At 48.0% G+C, this 21,080-nt stretch overlaps 1 protein-coding gene across 4 annotated transcripts; it reads left to right on the top strand.

The window, feature by feature from the left end:
- The first annotated feature begins 1,667 nt into the window (after positions 1-1,667).
- Nphs1 (NPHS1, nephrin) lies at positions 1,668-20,800 on the top strand. Of its 4 annotated transcripts, XM_023721641.1 has the most exons (30): positions 1,668-1,769; positions 2,147-2,250; positions 2,354-2,569; positions 2,646-2,768; positions 3,028-3,156; positions 3,702-3,783; positions 4,179-4,282; positions 4,760-4,887; positions 4,975-5,146; positions 5,335-5,492; positions 5,729-5,873; positions 5,966-6,090; positions 7,358-7,544; positions 7,677-7,806; positions 7,931-8,103; positions 8,511-8,651; positions 8,733-8,873; positions 9,348-9,469; positions 10,392-10,563; positions 10,663-10,819; positions 10,902-11,053; positions 13,316-13,427; positions 13,499-13,680; positions 14,783-14,839; positions 17,220-17,339; positions 17,478-17,502; positions 17,604-17,679; positions 17,807-17,900; positions 17,994-18,100; positions 20,289-20,800. In XM_023721641.1, exons 2-30 carry the CDS (start codon positions 2,157-2,159, stop codon positions 20,418-20,420), a joined length of 3,756 nt encoding a protein of 1,251 aa, XP_023577409.1. In that variant the 5' UTR covers positions 1,668-1,769; positions 2,147-2,156; the 3' UTR covers positions 20,421-20,800. The 4 variants fall into 4 exon arrangements, with proteins under 4 accessions (XP_023577409.1, XP_023577410.1, XP_023577411.1 ...); XM_023721642.1 differs by having other exon boundaries at positions 1,668-2,250; positions 4,820-4,887; XM_023721643.1 differs by having other exon boundaries at positions 1,668-2,250; positions 8,511-8,564.
- Positions 20,801-21,080: the final 280 nt, after the last annotated feature.

The following is a 21,080-nucleotide window of genomic DNA, read 5'->3' as shown; positions in this document are numbered from 1 at the left end:
CTTGGACCGAAAGGGTGGGAGTCTGGACTGCTGAGTCTAAGAGAAGTTCCTAGGGTCCTAAAATTCTGCTTCTATGTTGTGAATCCAGCACTTGGATTTTAAAACAGGATGGGCTTGGGTCTAGGCCTCCTGTGTGTTGGGGAGGAAGTCAGAAGATGAGGCTGTTTTTCCAGACACCTGCTCTTGCTTCCCCTTCCTGGCTCTCTGGGGCCACGGGCATTAAAAAAAAAAAAAAAAAAAAAAAAAAGGGAAAGTTGAATCCCAGGAGCACAGAGAGAAGGAAAACAGCCAAGGTGGAGATAGGTTTGTGCTAATTAAAGGTCCCTACAACTGATAGCTCTACACCCTGGCCCTTCGGGACACCATCTGGTGAGGGTCCCATGACAACTCCCCCAGGTCTGTCTCTGTTTCCCAGGAGGTATGGGGGGAAGTTGGAAAGTAGGAAGTGGAAGGAGGGGAAGACATGAATAATGGGGTGGGGCGTAGAGGAGCATCAGGGATGGAGCACTGGGGGCTCTGGCCAGATGCTTCATCTTTTTCCTGGAGAAGGACAAGAAGGGGGGTCTCAGGAAGGGGGAGAAAACAAACAGTTGCAATTCCTGCAGGAGATAAGCAGGCAGAAGGAGCTTAGCCCATGCAAGTATGTATGTGCACAGGGGGCTAGGACCCTGTGCACATACATACTTGCATGGGCTAAGCCAGGCCAGGCAGCATATGGTTAGAAAATGCAGGAATGTGAGGATCAGGACTCAAAGCTAGAGAAACTGATGAGAAAGAGGCAAGGCAGAGACTGACGGAGAAATATTTATTGAACTCCTGGTGTGTGAGAGACAGAATGTAAGATAGCCAGGGTGATCAAGATGAGAACAGAGACAGAAGAAAAAAGAGACGTGTGCAGATACAGAGACAGTGAAATAGTAAACGATTTAATGAGAGAGAGAGAGAGAGAGAGAGAGAGAGAGAGAGAGAGAGAGAGAGAGGTGTCAAGGAGGTAGAGAAAGATAAATCAAGATGGAACAGAGAGACACACACAGAGCAGGAAGGAAGAGATGGAGAAGATAGAAATAGGGACAGAAGGATGCTCACGTGGCCTTTACCAAAGGGCACCCCCACTGGCTGTTGGCAGATTTGAACTCTGTTTTTCATTACTGCTTCTGAGGGCCCTGCTCCCTGCACAGCATGCTGAACATGCTTTCACACACTCTCTCCCACGTGCACTCACAGACCACTGCGCACTCTCACCCCCGTGCTCACCCACTCACAGGCACACTCAAACCTATGCACACAGATAGCTTCACCTCCCCATACTCTCCCAGGTTCACACCCACTTTTGCACACTTCTAAGCAAAGACCCCGCCCAGTGTTGCTGAGAAGCCATATCTACTTGAGGCAGCAAGGTCATGCACCTAGGCAGAGAAGAGCTGAGGAGTCACCCTCCCACACAGCCCAGCTCTCTGTTCTCCATGCTGAACTGGGAGATGGTCCAGGTCTGACCTGCTCTCCCAGGCCCTCAGGGTCAAGGGGCTTGGGGAGGCACCAAAGAATATGCTTGGCATGTGCTGACAGGGGATTTCATGCTCCAGCTGTGCTGGGAGGGGCCTGCTGAGCAGTGGCTGGAGCTGGAGGCCTAGGAGGGGCCTTAGGGGAGCCACAGTATGAGAGGGAAGCTCAGGCTGGGTCCAAGGACCCGCTCAATGCAGCCACTGAATACGCAGTCTCTTGGTTTTTCTGGGATCAAGGGCCCACTGGATTCTAAGCAGCAGGTGCAGGTGAAGGGGCTGTGAGTGAGTGGGTCAAGGAGAGCAGGCATAGGGGTAGAGGGGAGAAGAAAAACAAAGAGACTGTCACAGAGAGAGACAGAAGCAGGGAGAGACAGAGAGACACACACACGCGCGTTAGGGTGGCAGATTCAGAGAGATTTTTGGAAAAATGGCTGTTTAACAGAAAAAGGTAGAGAATGAGGCAGAGGAGACCCTAAGACAGCAGGGGAGGAGCAAAACAGAAAGAGACACTCCTGAGGCGGGACAGAAACAGAAGAGAGGAGAGAAGGAGAGACAAAGGAGGGGGAGGAGGAGGAAGGGGAGGAGGAGAAGGAAGCACAGACACACAGAATGAAGGGCCCACAGACAGACTGTGGCCCATGCAGGTGGCAGATAATGGACATGGTGGCAGCCATGGTCAGAGGCCCTGGTACAGCTCTGAAGACCCCCACCAGGGCTTCCCTGCTGTTCATGGGGCTGCTGATCACAGGTAAGTGGGCTCCTGACCCTGTTGCCAGTGTCTGCTGACTGGTTTCCCACTTTTTCCCTAGACAGATTCTCTGTCCCTTCCTCTGACTCCCGTGTGTTCCCAGGCCTCACTCAGTCACGAATCCCTGCCTCAGTGCCTCGAGGCTTCTGGGCCCTACCTGAAAACTTGACAGTTGTGGAGGGGGCCACAGTGGAGCTGAAGTGTGGCGTTAGCGCACCTGGCAGTGTCGTACAGTGGGCCAAGGATGGCCTGCTGTTGGGTCCCAACCCAGGAATCCCAGGTTTCCCGAGATACCACATGGAAGGAGATCCTGCTAGAGGTGAGAGATCAGAGCCTGGGACTCTGAGCTATCAGCAGAAGCTGTGGTCCTGACTTTGGGGAGCTTCCATTCACAGGTGAATTCCACCTGCACATTGAAGCATGTGACCTCAGCGATGACGCAGAATATGAGTGCCAGGTTGGCCGCTCGGAAACAGGCCCTGAACTTGTGTCTCCCAGAGTGTCCCTCTCCATCCTGGGTATGGGTGAGAGACCCCCATGACCCAGAAGTTGGGGCCCCCAGTCCCTCCTCCTCCAGATCCTGGGTGCAGAACTCATTTCCTGAGCAAGGTGTCTTTTTTTTTTTTTTGGTACTGGGATTGAACTCAGGACCTTGTACTTGCCAGGCAGGCACTTACGCCGTAGAGCTACTTCCCCAGCCCCTGAGCAAGGAGTCTTGACCCAAATCTTCATGTCCTTCTCTGAGGTGGGGGCTCATTCCAGATCATTTCTCTGCAGTTCCCCCCAAGGTGCTTCAGCTGACCCCTGAGGCAGGGACCACAGTCACCTGGGTAGCTGGGCAGGAATATATGGTCAGCTGCATATCTGGAGATGCAAAGCCAGCATCTGACATCACCTTCCTCCAGAGTGAGTATCCATGAATTGAAGGGGGCAGTACGACACCCTGGAGTGGGGATGGGGTATGTTCTTGACCAGTGTCCTCTTGGGGCTCAGAAAATATCATGCCTGAGATAGGGACCTAGGTATGGGCAAGGATGTGGCTGAGGTCAGCATGCAAACTGCTGATGGGAGGGAACATGGGGGAGGTATCTAGGAGGATATATCTCTGCTTGTCTGGGCCCTGGACAAGCTGAGGCCCAGGTGAGCTACGGCCAGTGATGGCAGTGCAGAAGTGGGAAGTGGATCCTTTCTCAGTCTTTTGGCTAAGACCAAGTGTATATATGAGAAGTGGAGGTGGTGGGGGTGCTCCTAACCAGGAGGGAAGGAGAAGGGAGAGACACAGGACCCGCCCTGAGGACTCTGGTATTCAGGGATTCCTGAGTAAGGGAGGGAACATAGCTGGCACCCCAGGAGGAAGGAGCTTCATATCCACCCCAAGACTTCCGAGCCATTTTCCCGGAACCTATCTTGAGGGGAACCCAGCACCCCTCCAGCCTTCTTGTTGCCCCAAGGTGGACAAGCAGTACCCAGCATCTCTGTCGACGTGAGTGAAGGATCCCAGGAGAAACTCTTCATCACAGAGGCCAAAGTCAGGTGTGCAGGTTGGGGACATCCTCTCCATGGTACCTGACCCACAAGAGTCTAGTATTTCAGGAATTCAAGCATGGAACTAGGGTTGGGTATGAGTATTTGGGTCCCATTTTTTTTTCAAGCAGGAGATCCAGTTCTTCACTTGGACACTCAAAATTTTGTCATGGGAACCCCAGTTCCTGGGTATCAGACACCAAGATTTAGGCCAGGTGTGGACCCCTGAAACCTTAATTCTTACTGTCAAAGTCTTAAATCTCTCCCTTAGAACTCTAAATCTTAGAAGAATTCACTATGGAGACAGAGATCAGGCATAGGGACCTAGGATCCTACCTCTTCACCCTGATTCCCTAAGTTTCAGATGACACATCTGACTCTAGTAACCCAACTTCCTATTGCAGTGTGACACCCCAGAGCTCAGATAATGGACAGCTACTAGTCTGTGTGGGGTCCAGCCCAGCTTTGGTCAGCCCCATCAAGGCCTCAATCACCATGAATGTTTTGTGTAAGTGGACAGATGAACTATTGTGGGCACTGAGGGGGGAAAACAGGATTTGAGGGTCATGAGGGATCACAAAGATTATGGAAAATTCAGGGTAACATGGAGTCTGGATGTGGTGGCACGTGCCTGTAATCCTAGAGCCTGGGAGGCTGAAAACAGGAGAATCACTGAGTCCAGACTACATAATGAGATCCTGTAGACCCTGTCCTAAATACATTGGAAAGAAAGAAAGAAAGAAAGAAAGAAAGAAAGAAAGAAAGAAAGAAAGAAAGAACAAACTTGGGAGTGCACATACCTGTAATCCCAGGACTCAGGGGGCAGAGGCAGGAGGATGGCCTCGAATTTGAGGCCAGCCTGGGCTACATAGTGAATTCAAGTCCAGCCTGAACTACATACCAGGTCCCTGTGCTGAGGCAGGCTATGGGGACTAGAAAAAATGGATGGGCTTTCGAGGCCTATTGAGTGATTGCTGCTCCCTAGTCCCCCCAGGACCTCCTATCATTGAGTGGCCAGGCCTGAATGAGGGGCTTGTTAGGGCAGGGCAGAACTTGGAACTGCCATGCACAGCCCGAGGAGGGAACCCACCAGCCACACTGCAGTGGTTGAAGGTAAGGAGAATAGTAGGTGTGGCCCTGGAAGGAGGGCAGGGGCAAAGAGCTGGCTCTGAGCTGGTCTAGGTCTGTTCATGTCTCCAGAATGGCCAGCCTGTGCCCATCGCATGGGGCACGGAGCATGTCCATGCCACTGCTCGAAGTGTACTCACAATGACTGTCCGGCCAGAAGACCACGGAGCCCAAATCAGCTGTGAAGCCTACAATAGTGTATCTGCAGGGACTCAAGAACGAAGCATCACACTGCAGGTCACCTGTGAGTTCTGACACCAGCTGTCCATCTGTCAGCTCCTGTCCCAGTAAACCATCTGTTTGTGTCCCCAAATCATGCCTGTCTGATGTCAGAAAACCTTTCATCTGTTCCCCATCCTGTCTGTCTGTCTGGAGTGGTATTGAGGATCCCTGCCCAGCCATGTGTCTCTCTTCTGCCCGTCTGTCCTGCAGTTCCTCCCAGTGCCATAACCATCTTGGGATCTGTATCACAGTCTGAGAACAAGAATGTGACTCTCTGCTGCCTCACAAAGTCCAGTCGTCCGAAGGTCCTGTTGCGATGGTGGCTGGGTGGGCGGCAGCTGCAGCCCACAGAGGAGACAGTCATGGATGTGAGGAGGGGGCCAAGCGAAAAGGGGGCTGAAGTCATGAAAGCTAGAGCTGGGAGAGGCAGCCTGGGCAGCCTGGGGGCTTTGGTCTTCAAGGAGGTTGGACAAAGGCTCCAATCTCCAGGTCTGGGAGATAAGATGGAGATGCATTATGTGTCTCTCCCGGGGTCTGGGTAAACAAGACTTCTATCACAATGGGGGCACCTCAGCCCCCAAGTCTGAAGCTTGCTTCCTGCTAGGGCCTGCATGGTGGTCAGATCTCCATGTCCAATCTGACCTTACTGATGCGTCGGGAAGACAATGGCCTGACCCTCACATGTGAGGCCTTCAGTGAGGCTTTCACCAAGGAGACCTTCAAGAAGTCTCTCACGTTGAACGTGAAATGTGAGCCACCAATCTGGCCCAGGAACACAGTAGGCCCCTGAAGTCCTCCTTCAGGCCTCAACCCATAATACACTTCCTGCCTCTCCTCCCAGATCCTGCCCAGAAGCTGTGGATTGAGGGACCTCAAGAGGGGCAGCACTTCCGGACTGGGACCCGGGTGAGGCTAGTGTGTTTGGCCATTGGGGGTAACCCAGACCCCTCCCTCATCTGGTTCAAGGTTGGTGCCTGGCAAGGGCTGTGGGATGGCCAGGAATGTGGGGGAAGGAAAAGGTCTCCTTCAAAATTGTAGAAGACACAAATTTCTTTAAAAATACTGGAGATTCTGGATTTTGGAAGGGAACTGGAAAATATACAAACACCATAAAGTAAATGGGAATCCTAGGACATATCTAGGAATTCTGGGAACACAATTCCCAGATAAAAGAAGGATGTCTGGATCAAGGTTGAGAATTATATAGATATGGTAATCAATTCTATTTAAATTAAAGGAAATTCTGGTGAAAAAAATCTCAGAATCTAGGGGAAACATCAGGAATTTTAGGGAAAGGTTCTAACCTATAAAGGCTAGCTTTGAAAGACATACTTCTACAAACTATTGAACATCCTATTAATATTAAATTGAATTCTTGAAATTCATTATGAAATTCCATTAAAAAAAAAAGAAAGAAAATTAAGGGCTGGCAAGATAGCTCAGCAAACTAAGCACCTGCTTAGGCAAGTGCAGGGAACCCAGGTTCAATCTCTGGAACCACATGCATGCTGAGCCGGCCACCAAGTCGAGATTGTTGGCACATACCTGTAAACCCAGAGCTGGGAAGGCTGAAAACAGGAGGATCACTACAAAGCAGAGCTGTGTAGTGAGGCCCTGTACCAAATACATAAACTGAAATAAAAGAAAAGAAAGGAAGAAAAAAAAATTAACAGAATTCTGGGGAACTCTTGAGAAGTGAAGGAGACACTGGAAATTCTGGGCATGGGATTATAGGAATGACAATAGAATTACATTTTAATTAGAAGGAATTCTGAGAAAATGCCAAGAATTTGGACAATACAGAACATTTTAGTATAAGATTAGGCCAATAAACAACTATGGGAAAAAGTCAGAAATCTGTGAAGAGACACTGGAATTAAGGGAGTTTCACCAAAAATCTCCTCTGGGGAAAGGGGGAATTTTTCCAGAGCAAGAACTAAGCATGAAATGAAAAACAAAGGAATTATGCACAAGGTTTGGGAATTTAAAGGGAGTTTCCTGGAATATAGTATTTGGAAACTAGTGCATTTACAGATTTTTGGGACTTGGGGGGGGGGTCACACTAGGCCCAGGGGAGGCGGGAAAGACTCTGGGGCTGGGTGTGCTCAATTCCAGCCCCACTCCTTTAACTGGCGGGGTACCTGATGGCAGGGGGGTGCCTTCCGACCCCAACTGGAGGAAGGGTGCGGAAGGCGGGGCTACCCAGAGTCCCTCAGCCAGGTCCGGCCCTCAGGACGCGCGCACAGTGATGGAGCCGCGGCCGCCCCAGGAGCCACGGCGAGTGCAGCTGGGAAACCTGGAGAAGTCCGGGAGCACCTTCTCCCGCGAGCTGGTGCTGGTTCTAGGCCCGCCGGACAACAAGGCCAAGTTCTCGTGCAAGGCCGGCCAGCTGAGCGCGTCCACGCAGATCGTGGTGCTGTGTGAGGGCCCATGCGGGGCGGGGCGGGGCGGGGCCCGGAGGGGACCAGAGCTGGGCAAGGCCTGGGAACTGGACGCTGCGGAAGTGGCCCAGGTTACCCCCACACTTCTGAGCCGCTCTCTTCTGACCTAAGTTCCCCCAACTAACTTGACGATCCTGGCCAACACGTCGGCTCTGCGTCCAGGGGACGCCTTAAATTTAACGTGCGTCAGCGTGAGCAGCAACCCTCCTGTCAACTTGTCCTGGGACAAGGAGGGGAAGAAGTGAGTAGAAGAGACCCCGCCCTTTCGTGGTCTGGCCCGCCCTTCCCGGTTTGACCACGCCCCCAGGTTCTGGGCGCGACCTGTCCCTCCCTTTGCGTAACACAATTCCCTGACTGGAGCACAGGCTGGAAGATGTGGCCGCACCGCCCCAGAGCGCACCATTCAAAGGCTCCGCGGCGTCCAGGAGCGTTTTTCTGCGGGTGTCATCCCGCGATCACGGCCACCGGGTCACCTGCCGAGCCCACAGCGCGGAGCTCCGCGAAACCGTGAGCTCCTCCTACCGCATCAATGTACTATGTATGTGCGCCGATCAGATTCCTCCTCTCACCCTAAACTACTACAATCTTCACTGTCCTTAATCCCTGTCTTGAATTTTGCAACTTTCCTAGTGTTTGTCTTGACCCTGCATGAACACCTGTCCTGCTGAACACCCATCTTATTTTTGCCTTCTGTGTTGACCCATAATTCATATGACGACCCATCTTTCCACCCTTAAACCTGACCCTGGCCATACACCTTTTCTAAATTGGATCTTAATTTCCATCCTGCGTGTTACTCCTGAGCTCAGCTCGGACATTGTTACCTTGCCCACAACCTTAGTCCTAGTTGTGATCCTGACTTTAGCCCTTGAAATTGTCCCTGACCTCCACTCTACCCATGACTTGGTCCTCACCTCTTGACTCCCTGTGGCACCGGCTCTGAAGACCCTCCGGAATTCCTGGGGGAGCAAGTGCTAATGGTGACTGCAGTGGAGCAGGGCGAGGCACTGCTGCCTGTGTCTGTGTCCGCTAACCCCGTGCCTGAGGCCTTCAACTGGACCTTCCGGGGCTATCGCCTCAGCCCAGGTGCGGGAAGGGAGCATGCAGCGGGATACAAGTCCCTGATGATGGGAGAGCCTGCCAGCCCCTTACCATGGCCTTCTGCAGCTGGTGGTCCCCGGCATCGCATCCTATCCAATGGAGCTCTGCAGCTATGGAATGTGACCCGCTCTGATGATGGCCTCTATCAGCTGCACTGCCAGAACTCGGAGGGCACCGCAGAAGCACTGGTGCGGCTGAGTGTGCATTGTAAGCCACGCAGTGCTATAGGAAACTAGGGTCTCTGAGAGTCCCACCTACATTGGAAGCCACACCCACCCAAGGAATCTTGCCCACTGTAGGGTCTCTTCCATACAGAAACTTTACCCACCTAGGTATAAGCACCTGTCCTAATCCTTCCTCCCATAGAACCCCTGTCCATTAGAGACCAATTTGCAATCTCTACCTAGAAAAGGAACCACCTTTGGGAAACCAAACCCACTGTGGAAGCCTTCCCTTACAGACTTCTGGCAGCGGGTCCAACTGTTATCACAGAGGCATAGTAGAGGTTGAGGACAACTTCACCAGCCCTGAGAATCCCTAAGAATTATCCACAAGTACTCCACATACAGGGCAATCTGTGTCTACACTCCTAAGTTTTATGGTCACCTCCTACCTAGAGACCTCTCCTACCATGGCCTGTCTGGGCCCAGGTGCCTTCCCCACACCCCTGTCTCCCCCTAGATGCTCCTACCATCCGTGCCCTCCAGGACCCTACTGAAGTGGATGTTGGGGGTTCTGTGGACATAGTTTGCACTGCTGATGCGAATCCCATCCTCCCAAACATGTTCAACTGGGAGAAGCTGGTGAGGACCCAAGCTTTGGTGAATGGAGTAGGGAGGGAGGTGTGGTTTCTGGGAGGTGAGCTTCTTGGGAGTATAGTCCACCTCTGTGTGACCTTGTATAACTGTATATTCATTAGAGTAAGCCCCAGGAACTAGTGACTCTTTGTTGAATGGTAGGTGAATTGGTAGATGAGTAGTTATGTGAGTGGATAGGTGGATAGATAGATGGGTGGATAGGTAGGTGGGTGCATGGAAGAGTGAAATGAAGGATAAAGTGAAAGTGAAAGGATGGTTGGATTATTGGATGAGAGCATTGAGTGGAGAGACAGATCAGATTAGAGAGTGGATGAGTGGGAAATAGACCACCAGTAGAAACATCTGGAAGGATGATGGTTGGATCAAGAGGTGGATAGATCTGTGGAGATATGGATAAACGGTCAACTGGATAAAAGGCTGGACAGATGCATGTGTTTATGAGTATGTACATATATGAGTGAATAGACAGGGTTAATGGATAGGGAACTGCAGGGATGGATATATGGGTGCATAGAAAGAAGACTAATGATTGGATACATGGATGATGATGGAAAGATAAATGATTGAATGGATAGACTTTTTAAGTGGTGCCTCAGTCATGCTAAGGGAACTGTCTACTACTAAGCCACATATTCAACCTATATAAATGGTTCAATGAATGGGTGGACTGATGCATAGATGGGTGGGTAGGCTGTTCGAAGCATAAGTGGTTAGATAAATGGGTGGGTAAGTGATTGGCTGATTGGTGGAGGAGTGGCTGAACTGGATCAGTGGTTGGATGGTTGGCAGGAGAAATTTTTACTTCTCTGGTTCTTTGGCGGGTGACTGTGGCTGGGAGAATGAGGCTACGTGGGGGAAACAATGGATCTTAGGCTGGATGGGCCAGCTACTAGTCTTGGGTCTCTAGGAGGAAGATGAGGAGGACCAGAGCCTAGATGACATGGAGAAGATGTCAAAGGGGTCCACAGGGCGTCTGCGGATTCGCCATGCCACACTGGTCCAGGCGGGTGCATACCAGTGCATTGTGGACAATGGAGTGGCACCTCCAGCCCGAGGGCTGGTCCGTCTTGTTGTCAGATGTGAGTAGCAGCCAAACCCTAGACATCAGGCCTGCCACTAAGCCCACTGCTGTTATGTCTTCCCACATATTTCTTGTTGACCATCCCAATCCATCTTAGTTGCCCCCCAGGTGGAACATCCTGCTCCCCTAACTAAAGTGGCTGCAGCTGGGGACAGCACCAGTTCTGCCACCCTCCACTGCCGTGCCCGTGGTGTCCCCAACATTGTCTTCACGTGGACCAAAAATGGAGTCCCTCTGGATCTCCAAGATCCCAGGTGAGCCTCAGCCCAGCCAGGAAGTCCAAACTCTGGTCTTACAGCCCCAGTTCCCCTCTCTGAGCATGGCCCTTCTCTCCAGGTACACTGAGCACACATACCACCAGGGTGGTGTCCATAGCAGTCTCCTGACCATTGCCAACGTGTCTGCAGCCCAGGATTATGCCCTCTTCACATGCACAGCCACCAACTCCCTTGGATCGGACCACACCAATATTCAGCTCGTCAGCATTAGTATGATGGGACGGGGCTAGGAGGATATTGGGGGGCTCCCCTTAAGTCAACTCCTAAGTCTCTGTATGGTTCCAACCTTGAGGTGTTTCTGACACCTGAGAGGTATTTATGAATGAGGAGGGAATTTTTGCCTGCCCTGAAATTCTCATGGGACACTGGAGCTTCAGGGAAACCCATAGCAAAAGCATGCATGCATATGCACCCATGCATGTGCACACACACACACACACACACACACATACACACACACACACACACGTATGCATGCATAGAGATGGTGTAGGAGACTTATTATTGGCTCAAGTAATTGAAAAGTGAGTTTTCAAGGGTTGTTGAATCTAGGGTTGGCTATTACCAGGAACTTCTACCTGTCTCTTAAGTCAGCTTTTGTGTTAGCTTTATTTTAAGCCTCTTCATAGTGGCCTGTTAGAATTCCCAGAGGAAATAAAATTTTCCTGTTCCTTATAGGTATGTGGAACTTCTAGAATTAAATGTTATTGACTATTTGGATTCCAGCTCATCCCTGAACCAAATATCTGGTCAGAGGAGGGCAACACTGATTGGTCAGGACTGGTTACATGTCCATCCTACTATGACTGGGGTTACTTCCATTGGAAGCACGTGACTTGAGAATGTGGAAAGAGGTCCCCCAAAGGAAATGCAGTGTGTTAATAACTAGAAAAAATGAAGGGAGTGGATATGATATTAGTTTGCACACAAAAAATCTACTCCAGTGGTGCCGGGGAGATAGTTTAGCAGCATAAATGCCTGCCTGGCAAGCACAAGGTCCTGAGTTCGATCTCTGGTACAAAAAAAACAAAAACAAACTCCACTTCAAGTTCTTGAGCGGCTGAGGCAGGAGATTACCTAGAGTTCTAGGCTAGTCTGGGCTACAAGGTGAGTTCAAGGCCAACCTGAACAGCATAGTGAAACCCTGTCTCAAAAAAACATAAAAAAAAAAAAAAACACTGCAAGGAAATATATATTCTATCCTCATTTTAAAAAATTCATGTGTTCACTAAAATTTATTTGTAATCTTCAAACCAATACTCATGGAGCTCTTGTCACTCACAGAGGAATGAATAATTTTTAAAATAATATTTAAAAATATTTTAAAAGTATTTATTTATTTATTTATTTATTTATTTATTTATTTATTTGGTACAGAGTCTTGCTAGCACCTTGGACTCATGGTGATCTTCTTGTCTCAGCCCTCCCAGCCCTGGGATTACAGGCGTGCACCATCACACCTGGTTTCAGCAGCTGGTTTGTGACATAGCATGCGGTACCAGGGATCGAACCCAGGTCCTTGTGCTTGTCAAGCAGTCATTTAGAACGCTGAGCTATCTCCCTGGTTGGGATGAATGGTTTGAGTCAGCTGGTGCGCATATTCCTACCTGAAGTAGAACAAAGTGACACTGCCATCTTTTTTCAGATCTTATACAGTAAACAAATGTTCCTTTTAAAAATTTATTTAGTGCCCTTTTTCACATTTTTGTGGTTTTTGTGAGTGTTTTGTTGTTTAAAATGACCTCCAAGCACTAAGGTGAAATACTACCTAGCATCCTAAGTTCAATAAGGCTGTGATGTCGCTTATAGAAAAAATGCACATCTTACATAAGTTTCATTCAGGCCCAAGTGATAGAGCTGTTGGTCATGAGTTCAGTGTGAGCCAATCAACTCTGTATACTAAGTGAGATATCTTTAACAGAAACACACATAAAACAAGAGCATGTGTTGATTGATGAAAATGCTGTAGGAGAGAGGGCTAAAAGGACTAACCTTACATTTCCCCTAGAATTAACAGTTTGGTATTTACTAAGTCAGCACTTATAGTGACCTTATTGAACAAAACAATCGTGAATACCTAAGTATCAATACCTAAGTATTAGAATCAACTTATTGATTGATTAACTGATTGATTGATTGATTGATTGATTGACTGACTGACTGACTGACTGACTGGCTGACTGACTGATTGCAGTACTGGGTATTAAACCCAGGACCTTTGCCTTAAGCTATGTCCCAACACTTTTTTTTTTTTTTAAATTTGAGACAGTGTCTCACTAATCAATGAGTTGACTGGGATGAATTTGAACTTGTGATCTTCCTGCCTTCCCCTCTCAGAGTGCTGGTAGCACAAGCATACACCAAAATACCTGGCTAAAATCTAGTGTATGTTTAAAATCATGCTTAGCAAAAACCTGGATGAAACCTTCTTTTTGTATCCTCCGACCACTTCTCCCATATTTCTACCCAAAGGCCGCCCTGATCCACCACTGGGATTGAAGGTTGTGAGCCTGACTCCCCACTCAGTGGGCCTGGAGTGGAAACATGGTTTTGATGGGGGATTGCCGCAGAAGTTCCACATCAGGTAGGTTGCTGTCAAGGTAAGTAAGGGGTGTCAGGAAGTAAGGGTTGAACTGACTCTTCCCTGTCATGCAGGTATGAGGCCCTGGAGACACCTGGGTTTCTCTACGTGGATGTCCTACCACCCCAGGCCACCACCTTCACACTGACTGGGCTGCAGCCTTCCACACGATACAGGGTCTGGCTGCTGGCCAGCAATGCCATGGGGGACAGTGGGTTAACTGACAAGCAGATCCAGCTCTCCATCACTACCCCAGGTAGGAAGGGACAGTGTCAGGCAGGTTGGACAATTCCTCAGAAGACTCATAGAGTGCTTTAGTGAAGTAGATTGTATTGGTAATTTTTCCCTTTCACAGATAAAGTTGCTAAAATTCAAAGAAGAAAATGACCAAAGTTACACAGCTAGGGAGAGGAGGAGGAAGATAAGGATGAAACTCAAGCAGATGAGCTCCAGAGATCAGCTTGTAGCCTGTAACCTATCTTGTCTGAATATGGTTACTGACCAAAGGGAATTAGAGACTAGCTTGAGGCCAGGTGTGGTGGCACATGCCTGTAATCCCAGCCCTCAGGAGGCTGAAGAGAGGTTGATTTGAATGAAAATTAAAACGTACAAATGTGGAGGGTGTGGCTAAAGCAATGCTTACGGGGATATACATGGCATTAAGTGTTTGGATTAGATTTGAAAAAGAAAGGCCTCAAACGGACATTATAAATTTTCATTCAAGCCAGGTGAGGCGGCACAGGCCTGTAATCCCAGCCCTCTGGGAAACTGAGGCAGGATTGTATGAGTGCAAGGCCAGCCTGAGCTAATAGCTAGAATCTGTCTCGAAAAGCAAACCAACAAACAAAAAGTTTTCATCTTAAACTAGAAAAAGCGGAACAAATTAAACCCAAAAGAAACAGAAGAAAGGAAACAATAAAGAGCAGAAATTAATGAAGAAAAAACCCCTTTCCCATTCCTACAGTCATCCCTTTTTCCCGTCTCATTCTAGTCTTGCTTTTAAGTGTTAAAACATAAAGTGATGCATTCACCTTCCTGCTCTAAAATTTGTACCTCTGTTAAGGAATCCTGAGAACCCAGCTTTTTGTTTTAACAAATTCAGGTTACAGGACCTTGTACATCATAAAACATTCAGTAATATTTAATCATCATCATCATTATCATTGACATTTAAATTGCTATTAATAGTATTGCCATTATCGGCAGTAATTTCCAGCTATCTTTGAAATAAGAAGCCATCCGAGCCGGTTCCCATGAGTCTCAAAGTCAGCTGAAAAGCTTAATAAGAGGATAAGAAATACTTAAAGCTTATCTCAGATTCTTGGAATTAATTCATAATCTCTATATCCATCCTCCAGGCCTGGACCAGCCTTCTGGAGAACCTTATGACCAGCTGCCTACAGAGCAACCTGGAGGCAAGTCCTCAATTCAGAGCCCACCCCCTCCCCTCAGAGTGGAACCTTCTGGTCCCTGGGCCCATTTCTGCTTCCTTGTTGGCTGCAGCTGCTTAAAACTCGGGCTTGTCTCTGCAGACTCTCACTTGTATCCTTAGCTCTTCCTCTTGCATAGAGTGATACACTCTCTTCCTTCCTGATTTAGTTTATTTCTTTTTAAAAAAATTTATTTATTTATATGTGTGTGTGTGTGTGTGTGTGTGTGTGTGTGTGTGGCCAGCTCAGCCCACCAGGGGGCGGGGCTGGCTGGCATGTGGTGCTGGGGGATTGAACCGCGGTCCCTGTGCTTTGCTAAGCTTGTTCTAAGTAGGTGCTTTAGACCACTGAGCCATCTCACCAGTCCCGACTTAGTTTATTTCTAAAATAATTAGCGAAGTCCACACTCTGGGAGGAGGCTGTATCAGTTAGTTCTAGCTGCATAACAAACCACCCCAAACACAAGTGCTCATAGAAAAACCACATTACTTCCCATGATTCTTTTGAGTCCAGCAGAACAGTTCTGGTCTGGACTGATTTGAATCACCCCTACAGTGAGCTGGCAGCTACACTGGGCCATGTATCTGATAGTCACCTGGATCTTACTTGGGACAATGCAGATAATGGCCATGTATCTCACCTTACAAGCTGCAGATTACTAGCATGTTCTAAGGGTCTAATTCTGTCACATTTACTGTTGTCCCCTGGCTCAATGAAAAGTCAGCGTGGAAGAGGATGACCCAAGAGTGGATACAGGAGGGGGTTGTGACCATTTGGTGGGTACGCTTCCTTCAGAGTTTGAAAGGAAGGTGGCAAGTGACAGAAGTTAAGCTCTTGGGCTGGGGATATAGCTCAGTGGCACAGCACCTGCCTGCCAAGTGTGAGGTTGTGAGTTTGATTGCTGGTACAGAAAGAAAAGAAAGTAAGAAAAAAAAAAAAAGAAAGGAAGGACGAAATAAATAAATAAATAAATAAATTCAGCTCTTGTTTACACTAAAAAGAACTTCTTGGTTAAGGAAATTGAAAATTCAGGTGTGGCTGGATTTAGGTGCCCAAAATGAACATGCACAATCTGTCTCTCAGATCTCTAAACTTGACCTTTATCTGTCCTAGTTTCTTTCAAAGGTTATTCCCTCAAGAGAGCACAGAAGGAGCAAGCCGTGGTGGCACAGGCCTATAATTCTAGCACTATAAGAGGCTGAGGCAGGAAGATTGCAAGTTTGAGCCCAGCCTTGACAGGTTAGCAATTTAGCAAGATTCTACCTCAAAATATTAAAAGGATTTTTTTTTTTGGTGTTTTTGAGACAGGGTCTCACTATGCAATTCAGGCTGGCCTTGAGCTCACTTTGTAGCCCATCCTGGTCTTGAGCTTGCAATGATCGTCTTGCCTCAGCCTCCTGAGTGCTGGGATTACAGGTGTGGGCCACCATGCTTGGCCCAAGAAAAAAAATTTAAGGCTCAGAGGGATGAGTTTGCTTGAGTGATCCTGGAAATGGCCACTGGTTAGTTTGTGTGGCTGGAAGGTCCAACACAGAGGTCAGTGGTTGGTGGGTAAGGCTGGAGCCATGGGGAGAGACCAGGAGGCGGAAGGACTTCACAGCCCCACAGGGAAGCTGAACTTCCCTTCTCAGTCCTGAGCCACTGCTCAGGCAAGCATAGGACCTGCTGCTCGTGCCTTGACTTAAGAAAGGAGCCACTGACCTTTGGGTGGCAAAAAGGGGTGAGAATAAAGACCCCTGTTCACTCACCTCTTGCATCTTGAAGGAAACAGTTTTGATTACTTGGCACACTTTGTCTTTCTTTTTCCTACTAGAGATTGAATCCAGTGAGCTACATTGCCAGTCTATTTTTAAAATTAAAAAAAATTTTTGCAGTACCTGGGCCTGGATTCAGGGACTTCAAACTAAAGTACATCCCTAGGCCATAGAGATAGCTTAGTGGCCTAAGTGCCTGCCTGGCAAGCACAAGGTCTTGAGTTCCATCTCCAGTGCTGCAGATAAATAAATAAAAAACATCCCCTGTCGTTCATTCATTTATTTATTTTTATTGACTCAGGGTCTCTCTAAATCACTAAATTAGCCAGGCTGATCTTGAGCTTTTGCTCCTCCTGCCTCACCTTTCCAAGGTGCTAGGGTCATACATATGCAACGCCATGCCTGGTTGACCTTTTTATTTTTACTTTGAACAGGGTCTTACTAAATTTCAGGGCTGGCTTCAAATTTGCAATACTCTTGCCTCAGTTTCCCAAGTAGGTGGGGTTATAGGCATGTGTCGTCACACTCAACTAGAGAAAGGCTTTCCTAAGAGTCCACCCCAGGCATAAAGCCCATTGCCTGGGGTCACTGAGGGGCATCTTCCTCCCCAGAACCCCCAGGATTGCCTCTGCTACCTGTGATGTGTGCAGTCGGGGGTCTTTTGCTGCTTTCCAACATCTCATGTGTTGGGGGGTTCCTCTGGTGGCGAAGACTGAGGCATCTCACTGAGGGTGAGTAGATACCTCCTTCCTGATGAGATAAAGACCCAAGGGTGATGGAGCCCCTTGGGCTACTGCATAGTGAAGATTTCTTCAGGGCCAAGTGAGCTGGGACAGGGTGGGCTCTGATCCTTTCCCTATTTTTTCCAGGTATCTCAGAGAAGTCAGAGGCAGGGTAAGTGGGGGACACTTTCTATAAAGATGACCTGAGGGAAGAGGTCTGGGGGTGACAGGTGGCACAAAGCCAATACCCAACTGCCATCTCCATTGTGGAAGGTTGGAGGAGGATCGGGTCAGGAACGAATATGAGGAAAGTCAGTGGACTGGGGACCAGGACACGCGAAGCTCCACGGTGAGTGGGATGGCCTGGACGGCCTCTTGTACCGGGGTAACAAACTCCATCCATAGCTTCAGATCAATCATTGCCCTTTTCTGGATCCGTGGAAAAGACTTTACTTTTTTTTCTGTGTGTGTGACAGGTTAGCACAACAGAAACAGAGCCACATCTCCACCCTTTGAGGGACTTCCGCCCCCAGCTGCCCCCCACACTGGAAGAAATGGCTTATACCCGAGGTGAGCTGCGAAAACATCAGGACTTCCACATCCCGAGGTACCCCTGCCCCATAGGCTGAGTGCGCTCTAATCCTCCAACTTCCCACCCCACAGGTCTTGAGGAGGAGGATGTAGCCTTTCCTGGGCATCTGTATGATGAAGTGGAGAGAGTATATGGCCCACCAGGGGCCTGGGGACCCCTTTATGACGAAGTGCAGATGGTGAGCAGATTTGTGTTACCAGTCCCTCGCAGCTAGTGACCCACTCTATGCTGCCATATTAATGTAAGCTAGCTGCTGTGGCAAAGAGGCCTGCTTAATGCAGGCTCTTCAGAGAACACTCCGTTTCTTTTTCTACGTTGCTCTCAAAGGTGACCTCTGCTGTACAGGGCTATTTGAAACCCAAGTTCTTGCCATTGTGTTCCTTTACCATCTCTTATCACATCCATTGTCCTGGTCTACATGGACGGGCAGATTCACTGGAGCCTTCAGCTGGAGGGAAAAGGGGAAAGCAAATGTGGTAGAGGCATAATCGAGCCAACGGGTCCAGGCCGGGAAATTGTGCACACCCATCAGTGAGATACGGACTCATGGCCACACCTAACTGCAAATGAGGCTGGGAAATGCAGTCTTACCTGAGAGCAAAATATATGCCTTAGTACAGTTCTGTTCTTACAGAGGAAACAGGGATAACATTTCCTTGGAGACTTAGCCATTTCCACCACACTGGTTAAGCACCTAGAAAAAAAATTGTCTGTTCAGTTGAAAAGAGACAGAATGGTCATTAAGACCAGCTGGACACAGAATTTCCTCCCTAAAGATTTCCTAGCAAGTCCAGCTTGGTATCCTGTTAGGTTAGATATCTTCAAATAAACAGAATACCTCCTTCTCTGTAGCTTTAAATGCTCCACACTGACACATTGGTCTAATTTGGATTATATACTCATTGTTGAGTTAATCATAAAACAGGAAATAGCTGCTGGGTGTAGTGGCACACACCTATAATCCCAGCACTCAAGAAGCTGAGGCAGGAGGATTGCCACAAGTTTGAAGGTTGGGCTGCATAGTGAGCTCAAGGCCAGCCTGAACTACATAGCAAGACTTTTGTCTCAAAAAGAGCAAACCAAAACAAGGAGCAGAATATACCACTTGGACAGACTCGGATCAATGCCCACTCATGGAATCAGAGAATAGCAGCCAGCCCTACTCATTTCACTGAACTGAGAGTAGAAGAGGACAGGGCATCCAGGGGAAATACAGAAGGTGGCTGGGCATGTGAAAACAGCCACACACCCATTGTCTTGCAGTAGGATGGTTGGGACAGACTGCCTGAGTCTTTGGGTGGACTTGGCTAATTTTTGGTCTGTCTGGACCAAGCAATTCGCCCTGTAACAGCATCCCACCCGGGCACACCATTCACAGATCACACCACACCATGAAGGAGAAATAGCATTGTAAGCTCTGTCCGTGGTGCTGGACCATATGCGCCTTCAAAAAGCACAGATGGAGTCTGCAGACTTTTCTCTATACAGGGTCAGAGAGTAAATATTTTGGGCTTATGGGACATATGGTCTTCCTCAAACTACTAAGCTCCACCATAGTAGGTAAAAGCAGTCACAGATAATATACAGTGATTAAGTGCAGTTATGTTCCAATAAAACTTTAATTTTGGACACTGACATTTGAATTTCATATATTTTTTGTATGTCAAAAATATTATCCTGCTTTCAATTTTTCTCAACAATTTATAAATATCAAACCATTCTTAGCTCTCAGGCGATTAAAGGAAGATCAGGCAACAGGCCATATTTGGCTCACAGGCCAATCTGCTCTAGTTTGCTGAGCTAAACAACTATTTTTCCCCAGCTGTAGAAGAAAGCAACATTCCCAGCAAATATCACCCTTTGTGGCCTTTTTCCTCTTCTAATTTGTTGGGGAAACATTTTAGAAATGGATACAACTAACAGGATCATGACTCAATAGCTCATATCACGAGCTTCTTAAAGTTTTCATATTCTTGACATTGAAATTATTTTCCTGAGAGGCAATCATGGGATATCTTGGACTTGCTTGAAAATAATCCAATTGGTGGAAATGGAGGGTGAGAAGACTGAGATTTAGATAAATAGCAAGCGAACCCTTTGATAGCTCAGCTGGTAGACAGGAAGCTGTAGATAAATAAAGAGGAACTAAAGGTCAGTACTGTTAAAGTTAGGTGATGAGTACATGGGGGTTCATTAGCAAGACTGATAATTGTCACCATCTTCTCTGTGTACATTAAATATTGGCCACAGTTAGAAGCAAAAATATTTTTCCTGGGAGGTTGAGCAGGACAGTGTGTCCTTCAGAGCTGTGATTATAACCCATAAGCCCTTTCTTATGGTTCTGACTCTCACTTTTATTCTGTCAGGGACCCTATGATGTCTGCTGGCCTGGGGACAAATACAATGATCCAGGAAGAATCTATGACCAGGTGGCAGGAGATTGGGGCACCATGGCATCAGATTCGCTTCCCTTTGAGCTAAGGGGTGATCTGGTGTGACAGCCTTCTCAGCACCCTTTCTTGCACCTACAGGACGTAATCCTCTATTGGTCCTTTTCATTCCAGCCTGGATGAACCTGTTAAGTGAGCTGTGTAGGAAGCAGAGTGATAGATTTCTTTCTGGATAGGCCATGGGGGAAATGTGTATACGTGACAGAGGATGGTTCAACCTAGTGTATAAGCATGTATAAGCTTATGCCCCAAGAGGATAAGCAAGGCTCCTCCTGGGGTTGGCTTTAGGAACTAAACTTCTCCAAAGTGACAGGGCAACTTGAAAATGACATCTCAATAACAAAAAACTGAGCCAGGTATTGTGGCACATACCTGTGATCCCAGCACTCTGGAAAACTGAGATGGGAGGAGGGCACGTGTAAGTTCAGTCTGGGCAACTTAGTGACTTAGAGAGCCTGTCTTTAAAAAGGGGGTGAGGACTAAGGCTGTAGCTCAGTGTGAAGGCCCTGAGTTCAGTCTCTAGCACCACACTACAACAAAAAGCAAAAATGAAAGTCAGTTCTTTTTTAGTTTGATTACATTTGAAATAGCTAATGGTTATGCCCTGCTTATTTTTATTTTGTTATTTTATAGTATCTAAAATATACTATATAAACTCTGACACATGGGTAAACATAAAGAAACTATTGAAAAAAAGTAGGGGCCGGG

Source organism: Octodon degus, unplaced genomic scaffold, assembly GCF_000260255.1.
Source record: "Octodon degus isolate 3935 unplaced genomic scaffold, OctDeg1.0 scaffold00083, whole genome shotgun sequence".
NCBI lineage: Eukaryota > Metazoa > Chordata > Mammalia > Rodentia > Octodontidae > Octodon > Octodon degus.
The sequence above is the reverse complement of the archived record's forward strand: the minus strand, read 5'-3'. Positions and strand labels throughout refer to the sequence as shown.